The following is an 8,590-nucleotide window of genomic DNA, read 5'->3' as shown; positions in this document are numbered from 1 at the left end:
AAAAGTAGTTATTATGTCGAAGTGCTTTCAGGCTACTTTATCCCTAGGGCCTCATTCGGGTCTGGAGGATTTTCGTAGGAATAACATAGGAACAAGGATTTCAGAGAAAAATTTCCTATATATGCATTCGGTTTATAAGAAATGCGTATAGGAATTTCGTAGGAATACTACTCATTTCCTGTGTTTTTGGAAGAAACTACACATTCACTCAAAGCCCATTTTGCGCGTAGGAACGAGGCAAGTCAATTTCTTAGGATGGCAAGTGCCATCCTATCAAATTCCTATACTACTCCTAATTCCTACGTTCTGATTTCCTCCAAACCGAATAAGCCCTAGTATGATGCACTCTACACTCCATGCACCCTAGCCATGTAAAAAAAAAAGCTATCCGTGTCTACTCGAGGGATAGCCATCCAACCAAACACATTCCACATGAACGTGGATATCCCAGCAAAGACGCCGTTTGGTCTCATCCAGTACCGTTATCCATCCATGCACAGGACGCGAGGCATCCGTGTCAGGGAACTTCCACCCGGAGGTTTCTGAGCAACCAAAGACGGCAGGATATATAGTTTTCTATTTAACATTGATAAATGGGCATCGAGGATTATAGTTAATAGTGCATCGAGCATTTAGCTGCGCAGGTTTCAATAGGTCATTGTCGAGATGAGAGATCGTGGGGATCCCCTTTTAGAGATTACACTTCAGATATTGAGGCTATGGGAAAGCTTTAGTTTTCAGTAAGGGTCTGAACAAAAAGGTTTGGGCTGTCCTTCATTTTTGTTCCAAGCATCAGCTATTGATTTCAGTGTGCTTTCCCTGTTTTCTCTTGCAGATTGTATCAGCTGTACTCCCTTCGGTCCTTTTTAGTTCGCATATAAGATTTGACTGAAGTCAAGGCTTGTAAAGTTTGATCAACTTTATAGAAAAAAGTAACAACATTCACAATCTGAAATCAATATCAATAAATGTGTCATGACTTAAAGTTTCATATTGTATAACTTTAGCATGGTAAATGTTTATATTTTTCATATAAATACGGTCAAACTTTGTGAAGTTTGACTTCAGAGTATTCTAATATGCAGAGTAAAAAGGACCGGAGGGAGTATGTGAAAAGATCGTCGCTTAAGAGGCAAAGGATAATAACACAAGCATCTGTCAAACTCAACCAAATAAAAGTTACAGAGTTGTACGCGCAGAATCACTAGATTTCCACCATGCCTGCTCTCCAGGCTTCCGAGATGGTTCTACCAACTGGAGCTGGAAGACGGTCACGGTCCTAGCAGAAGGGGTGGGTCCTTCTTCCCGCTCCCAGAGTCGGGGTCCTCTGCTGGAGCAGGCCTCGGCACAGCCCACACACGGAGTGGCGGCTCAAACATCTTCCCCACGACATCTGGCGGCGGCTGCTGCGGCGCGTCCTCCCCGGGGAGCACCACGAGGCCCTTCTCCCTTAGAGAAGATGGCTCGCCATAGCACTCTTTCCAGAGGGAGTCCACCAGCTGCCGCTCCTCACGGGCTGCTTGCAGGTCGTCTGCGTCCATGGCGCTGATGCCTTCGATTCGGCTCTTCAGGACGTCTTTCAGCTTGTCTTGGTCAGGTAGAGCGTTGCGTGCAGCTGGTGTCTTGTCACGCGCCAGCTCTAGAAGGCCGCCCAGGGCAGCCTCCCGGACTCCAGAATCGTCGCTGGATGCGAGGTGTATAAGTTGATTCGGAAGACCAATCTTTTCAGCAACGTTCCTATCCGCCTTGTTGTTCAGCAGGTACTGTGTGAGATGCAGAGCTTTCCTGGGATGATACAGACAGGACAACTGTTATGGACATTCCAGGTGTGTAATTCCAGTAGCAACAGAATTTTCTTAGCCAGAATCAACAAAACTAGTACAAAAACACCAGCATGAATAAACCAGGCGTTGCATATGTTGATAGGATAGTTTCATTAGCAAAGTTGATTAACAACTTAACATGTCTATTCACATCGCTAGAATTCTTGTGATAACTCTTTTAGTGATGTGCGAATGCAGACCATATCTGAATAGAGAACCTGGTTGCCCCAGTTCCACTGATGGTGGATATTATGACAATAGAAAGCCAGGTTATCAAAAGAAACGGGAAGTATAAGTTGCATGATTCGAGTAAAAACAATTTCTGAGTGATTCCTCTTCTACTGACAAGGGTAGACATGCAAGCTGTTCCCATATAGAATTTCTGCTTTGAAGGGGAGCCTTGGCGCAGTGGTAAAGCTGCTGCCTTGTGACCATGAGGTCATGGGTTCAAGTCCTGGAAACAGCCTCTTACAGAAATGTAGGGAAAGGCTGCGTACTATAGACCCAAAGTGGTCGGACCCTTCCCTGGACCCTGCGCAAGCGGGAGCTACATGCACCAGGTTGCCCTTTAAATGTCTTGCTAGAAGATGGTACAATTTCTTGGATACAGGGAAAGTTCAGAGTACTGTTCTGGTGTATATTTCTTGTCCTAACAAACCCAACCAATTCAAAAATTCTCTTATGAAAATATGCAATGGTGTGCCATAGGAGGATAGGCACATAGCTGTTCTAAATACCACAAAACATACCTCTGAAGTCTAGCATCATCAGAACCAAGTGCATCTTTCAGTGCAGCATGTCCATTTCCTAGACGAAATGCAGCAAGACCAGATTGGTTATTGCGAATCAGAGCTGCAACACAAGGGTATGAAAACAATTATTAGCATGAAAACAACAAAAGAGGACTACATGAAGTTGAACTAGTGATCCTTGCATGCGATTTCTTTTGTCATATATGAAATGCACAAATACAAAGACAAAGAAGATATGGCTTACAAGAGATAGCTCCAAGAGCTTTTGTGCGCGCAGTCGTGCTAGGATCAGACCTGAAGTTTGTCAATAGTGGCTCCAGTCCATTAGATTCCATGACAAGTTGCTGGCTTTTCGGGTTATTCTGAACAACCGTACTCACAACTTCTGCTGCCTTTGCTCGGATGCCAGCATGTGAATTTTTTAAGTAACCAAGTAGAGGATCTAGTCCACCAATAGAATGAAGATCTGCTTGGACAATTCAAACATTTAACAAATTCCATATGGTTAACCGCACTAACTATTTAAAAGCAGATAGATCATCATCTGGCTCATCAGTGATCTTACCATTTGCCATATCAATGGATTCCACATGCTCTTGTAACTCATCAAGCATATCTGCGCACAAAGTTAGAAAATGTTTAGCTCAATGGACTTTAGCATGCACTGACAAATCAGAATCGGGTGCGGAAGGTAATTTTAAACATACATGAACAAAGGATGTGAAAGGAAAAGCAGGGTCTGATCAAAATAATCATCATAAGATGCATTTCTAATTGAAGTGGGAATGGTAAAAATTTAGCAGCACACAAACAGAAAAACTTCATGGACTGTGACGAATATCTACCTCACCCCAAATGTTTATCAGAAAGTATAAAAGAACAAATTTCTTACTTTCTATCAAACAACAGCAATTATTTCTGCCACATATTAGTTGTGTGAATTTCAATACCACAAGGCACACATATTGCACAATCAAGTAAAAAAAATTAAATAAAATTTGCACCGTAAAGGGAGAATAACAGCAAGCCAGCTGGTTAAAAATCAGTTCAGGAATAACTGCCCATTGCTAATTTCAGGCCTATCCATTCACAGTGTTTGCCGCATTTTATTTATATATCATATCCGCATGCAAATGCTATGAATTTAAACAAGTATCCTCAGCCCTAGTTTTAAGCTCCAAGCATTAAATATTTGCTAGTTGCATGTTGTAGAGCACATACGGCACACAACAGCCAGTGTCTAGAGCGATGAAAATGCTCTCAGATGTGAACAATAGCATCCAAACAATCTGTGGGGTATAAAATTGCATGTCTAACAGAAAAACATCTACAGGTAAACAACAGAAGGAATGTGAAAGCATGATAAGAAACATGTAGGTTTGAGAATATGATGATCACAAAAACAGGAACACCTGTGAAGGTACCTTCAATGTTCTCTGGAGTGACGCCATGAGACTGCAACACATCATCAGGGGTTTTCATCACCTGGGCAATCTCCTTCATCCTGCCAACAACATCGACTGTATTTGCCTGCATCGCCTCCATAAACCATTTCCTGTCCTCCTCGCTGCAAACCGGAAATCAGGGGAAGTATTAGCAACAGGAATATACTCGCCGCCCAGTCGCAATGTGTTCCAATCATTTTGAACTGCAGAAAAATCGAACGGCTCCAACTAAATAAATAAACCTTGAATGATCGAACAGAGTTCTAGATCAAACAACAGCTTTATTTAGTTAATTGTAATGCTACATCAGGACGAGTGAGTCGCATCAACCCAAATGGTAGTATAGAAGAATATTCAAACAGGAAGTATGGCGGCAATTTTAGCGAGACGATACAGCTAGAACATCATGATTCTTCATCCACAACATGAACTGGTAGTGTACAAGAACGAACTGAACATCCCAACTGATACAGACTACTAGAACATACCAGTAACTTAGCCTTATAAAATCTGAATCCCAATTGAAACATAGCCGTAAAACCTAGAACCAGTAACTCTATATAGCCTTCCTTAAAATCTGGAAAACCCGCACCAGATTCATCCCCAGAATCTAAACGGGGACCGAGCAAGGAAACGAATCGGGTAACTAACTATGTACGGGGAGCAACGGCCTTACTTGAACCAAAAAAAAAACTATGAACGAGGAGCACGAAGGAAGGGGTTTGGGGAGGGGATCTGGGCGAGAGCGGACCTGAGCGCGCGGGGCGGGTTGGTGCCGTCGCTGCCGTGGGCGAGGCTCCACTTGAGCAGGCCGTTCCAGTCGGGGCCTCCTCCTGCTCCTTCCTTGGCCATGCCGCCGGAGAGGCGCCGCCGCTGCTGGAGCTGCGAGATTGATTCTTCAGGCGTGCGTGCGTGCGTGCGTGGTCGAACGTGGTAGAGCTTCTGGCTCTCTCCCTCCTCCTTTTGTAGTGCTCTCTTTGGTTTGGTTGGTCTCTCCTCGCCTTGGTCGGCCGTGGCGTGGTGTGGTGGAGACGGAGGGACCGCTCGGCGGCGGCGGGGGTCTGGAGTGCTCTAGAACCTGCGGAGGAGGAAGCCAAAGCTTCTTTGGGCCGGCCGCCGCGCCGGGTCTTCGGGCCTTGAACAATGTGGAAAGCTAGCCGGGCCTGTTGCGTAAACTGGGCTACGAAGAGAGCCCTTTTTGTCTTGTACTACTATAAGCGCTTGGGCTTTGCATCAGTGTTTCATCGGTGAAAAACAAACATTTGGGTAACGTTTAGTGTTTAATTTTTTTTACACAGGCCAAAATGCTTAACCTTTTTGCCTCAAAATTTGTGGTAGCATTTGAACGTGACTAAGAGCACCTGAAAATTGTCCTTTTTCTTTTGACATTCTCAAAAGTTATTTTTGAGCATGCTCGGGAGCCGAATTGAATTTCTGGAATGTGCCTCACTGTCCTTCTTCCCGAAGAAAAGAAAAGAATATGCCTCGTCAAGATTCAAGAACAAAGGGAGAGAAGAAGAAAATGTGCCTCAATATCCTTCTTCCCAAAAAAGAGAAAAGAACATGCCTCGTCAAGATTCGAGAACAAAGGGAGAGAAGAAACCGTTTGGTGTTGGGCATTTGGTCATGGAAGCAGAAGAGGGACGCACACACACATAACACAAAAAATCCACCATTCGCGAAGCACACAGAATGTCATAGTTGAGCAGAGATAAGGAAAAGTTTGATTCAAAGGATTTTCATAGGATCTTTGAAGGATTAGAATCTTTAGAAATTTTTCCTATGTTGATTGTTTGATTCGTAGGATTGAATCCTGTAGGATTTTTTTCTAAGAATTTATTTGTACTACATTTCACAGGAATTCTAGCATCCACTCAAACCTTTTGAAAGAAATCCTTTGTTTTCCTTGACACAATCAAACAAATTCAAATCAATGGACATGCCATTTCAATCCTGCGTTTTTCCTATTTCTGTGTTTTTGCAGTCCTACGAATCAAAGAGGCCCTAGGGGCTCCTTTCATTCAAAGGAATTGAATAGAATTTTTGAAGAATTTGAACCCTTAGGAATTTTTCCTAGGATCCAATGGACATACCATTTCAATTCTGCGTTTTTTCTATTCCTGTGTTTTTGCAATCCTATGAATCAAAAAGGCCCTAAAGGCTCCTTTGATTCAAAGGAATTGCATAGGATTTTTAAAGGATTTGAACCCTTAGAATTTTTTTCTGATTTTCATCCACTTAAACCTCTTTGTAAAGTTCCTCTATTTGGCATCCTTAGAAATTTTTCCATAAGATCCATTTGTACTACATTTTGGAGGAAGATTTTCATCCACTCAAACCTCTTTGTAAAGTTCCTCTGTTTTTCTCGCGCTATCAAACATTCTTTTAGATCCTGTAGGATACTATGCGACATGCCATCCTATTCCTGTATTTTTCCTATTCCTTCATTTTGAAGGACCTGCGAATCAAAGAGGCCCTAAATGTTGAACAAAGAGGCAAGTAGCTAGCAGTGCACCAGAAGGAACATTTTGCAAGAACCATATTTCTTCCAGCTTGCAAGAACATTTACACGGTACATGCACACGTTTGTACGAGTGGGCTACACCTTCGAACCTTTCCTACTCCTAATCTCCCGACTGCCTAGCTACCTACCTGTGGCCAGCAGGCCAGACACAGTGACACCCACACACGAGCAGCCTAGCTTCTTCCTGATGCTACAATTTTCGCGTCAGGAACTGAAGCAGAAGAGGGACGCGCCCGCACATCTTCCTCTCTCCGAAACCAAAACAAGACGTGCAGCCAACATCCCTGGGTAGTGGCTATTCCCTAGGCTAGGAGACAGCTAGTTGCTGTAGTCTGCAGAGGATCGTTTACGCGCAGGTGGAGGCGGCGTGCCTGCGCGGCGGCGCGAGCAGGAAGAGGGACTCGATGTCCGGCGGCTGGAAGTAGCCACCCTTGGGCGGCCCCCGGCGCGGCGCCGCCCTGCCGAGCTCCGCCGCGGGCTTCTTCCTTGGCGGCGGCGGCGGGCACGTCGGCAAGGCCGGGATGCGGCAGTCCTCCCTCCTCGGCGTCTCCCACCCCTGCTCCTCGGCCACCGTCGTCGTCGTCACGCCATACTCCATCGGCACCTCCACCTCCATACCCCGTGGACTGTCTTCTCCTAGACTCCTACCAAGCGGGTTTGGTTTGAGCAGCAGCAGCTGGCCGGTGAGCAAGCTACCAAGAAGGAACAGGGAGAGTGAATGAAGTGAGGTGAGCAACCACGGCGGCCAGGCTGCGTGTCTAATATAGTGGTACGAGCGCGTAGCGTGGTGGAGTACAGCGGCATTGCGGTGGCGACGCGGCTCTGGGATTGTACACTAACTCACGCCATGAACTGCGGGACCCTGGTGGACGTGGGCTCCGCTGTCGGCGAGACGGGTAAGCGCGGGTGCGCGTGAGGAAGCCAGGCCAGCAGAGCCGCCGTACGTGGCGCGGGGTCGCGAACGCGCGGGAGCCGGCGTCGGTCGAAAGCGGGGGAACGGTCTAGAGCGAGCGCCCTCGCCTCGGATCCTCTGCGGCCGCCTCGCTCGCTCCCGCGACACGACCGCCAGGGATGGATCATGGCTGGCGTCGCGTCGTGATCGTGCCCTGAAAACCACTGCACACCGGCCGTACGGATCCAAGACACCGATCAAACCATTCCTCTTTTTTTTTGTCAGCAAAATATGTTTATACTACATGCTTCATTTTGTTCTTTGCCTCGACGCTTTAGAGTAGCTCAGCTATTTGAGATGGCCAAGGGTCACATCGCTTTCATTATAATTTTATGCGAAGGCTGGCTGTATTTTAGACAAGGTAACTGGGTCGCGCAGTGGATCCGAGGCGAGGCGAGGCGAGCCGGGCGGTTCAAACTGAGCCTCAAGCATTGGTTTATCTCTGCGGTTTGGAGAAGGGAGAATGCCCTGGAACTGGAGAGGGAGAGAGAGGGGGGCGTGTCTATCTCCTCGGTCGTCCTGCTCTGCTCGGCGCCGCACGCAGAGGAGTTGTGGCGGGGGCGGCGACCACGTGGAGGCGGCTCCGTGGCGCGGGCAGCAAAAGCGCGGGCCAGCGTGGCCGGGCGGAGTACGTGGCGCCGCCGCATTGACACACACAGCTGCTCCGGAGCTCGGTGCCGCAGAGCTTCTCGTGTTTCCAAGCCAGAGCGTCGCCGTGCGCGCCCAGTTGGTGGGCACGTGGATTGGCTAGAATCGAGTTGGTTTTCCGTATAGGGCCCCTCGTGTTCGCGCGCGAGCTGGAGCGTCCGCGTGGGCGCGCGTTTCTCGGTCACCTGAGCAAATACCGACGTCTGTCTTTTTTCTTCGACGAACAGCACACAAATACCCGTACACGTTTTGTAACGAGAGAAAATACCAGTTCTTACTAACCACGGTTTTCTTGACCATAGGGCAATGGTCCACAAAATTTCTTTCATCATTTGAGGATCACGACGTGAAGCTTACGTGGGGTGACTCCGAGTAAATTGATCAGAACTACATTTCTTTTATGGAAAAAAACTCCATCTATTTATCAAACATCATGGCGATATATA

General features: G+C 46.8%; 2 protein-coding genes across 2 annotated transcripts; both read right to left on the bottom strand.

The window, feature by feature from the left end:
* Positions 1-1,106: 1,106 nt before the first annotated feature.
* LOC119303837 (hsp70-binding protein 1-like) lies at positions 1,107-5,125 on the bottom strand. The gene is made up of 6 exons (XM_037580985.1): positions 4,772-5,125; positions 4,000-4,142; positions 3,141-3,191; positions 2,820-3,041; positions 2,573-2,675; positions 1,107-1,785 (listed from the first exon to the last, which is right to left on the bottom strand). The coding sequence occupies exons 1-6, from the start codon at positions 4,870-4,872 to the stop codon at positions 1,272-1,274; spliced, it is 1,134 nt and encodes a 377-aa protein (XP_037436882.1). The 5' UTR covers positions 4,873-5,125; the 3' UTR covers positions 1,107-1,271.
* Positions 5,126-6,546: 1,421 nt separating this feature from the next.
* Positions 6,547-7,265, bottom strand: LOC119298335 (cyclin-dependent protein kinase inhibitor SMR4-like). Its single transcript, XM_037575779.1, has one exon. It carries the CDS (start codon positions 7,158-7,160, stop codon positions 6,891-6,893), a length of 270 nt encoding a protein of 89 aa, XP_037431676.1. The 5' UTR covers positions 7,161-7,265; the 3' UTR covers positions 6,547-6,890.
* Positions 7,266-8,590: the final 1,325 nt, after the last annotated feature.

Source organism: Triticum dicoccoides, chromosome 5A (assembly GCF_002162155.2).
Source record: "Triticum dicoccoides isolate Atlit2015 ecotype Zavitan chromosome 5A, WEW_v2.0, whole genome shotgun sequence".
NCBI lineage: Eukaryota > Viridiplantae > Streptophyta > Magnoliopsida > Poales > Poaceae > Triticum > Triticum dicoccoides.
This window is presented reverse-complemented; position numbering and strand designations above follow the sequence as displayed.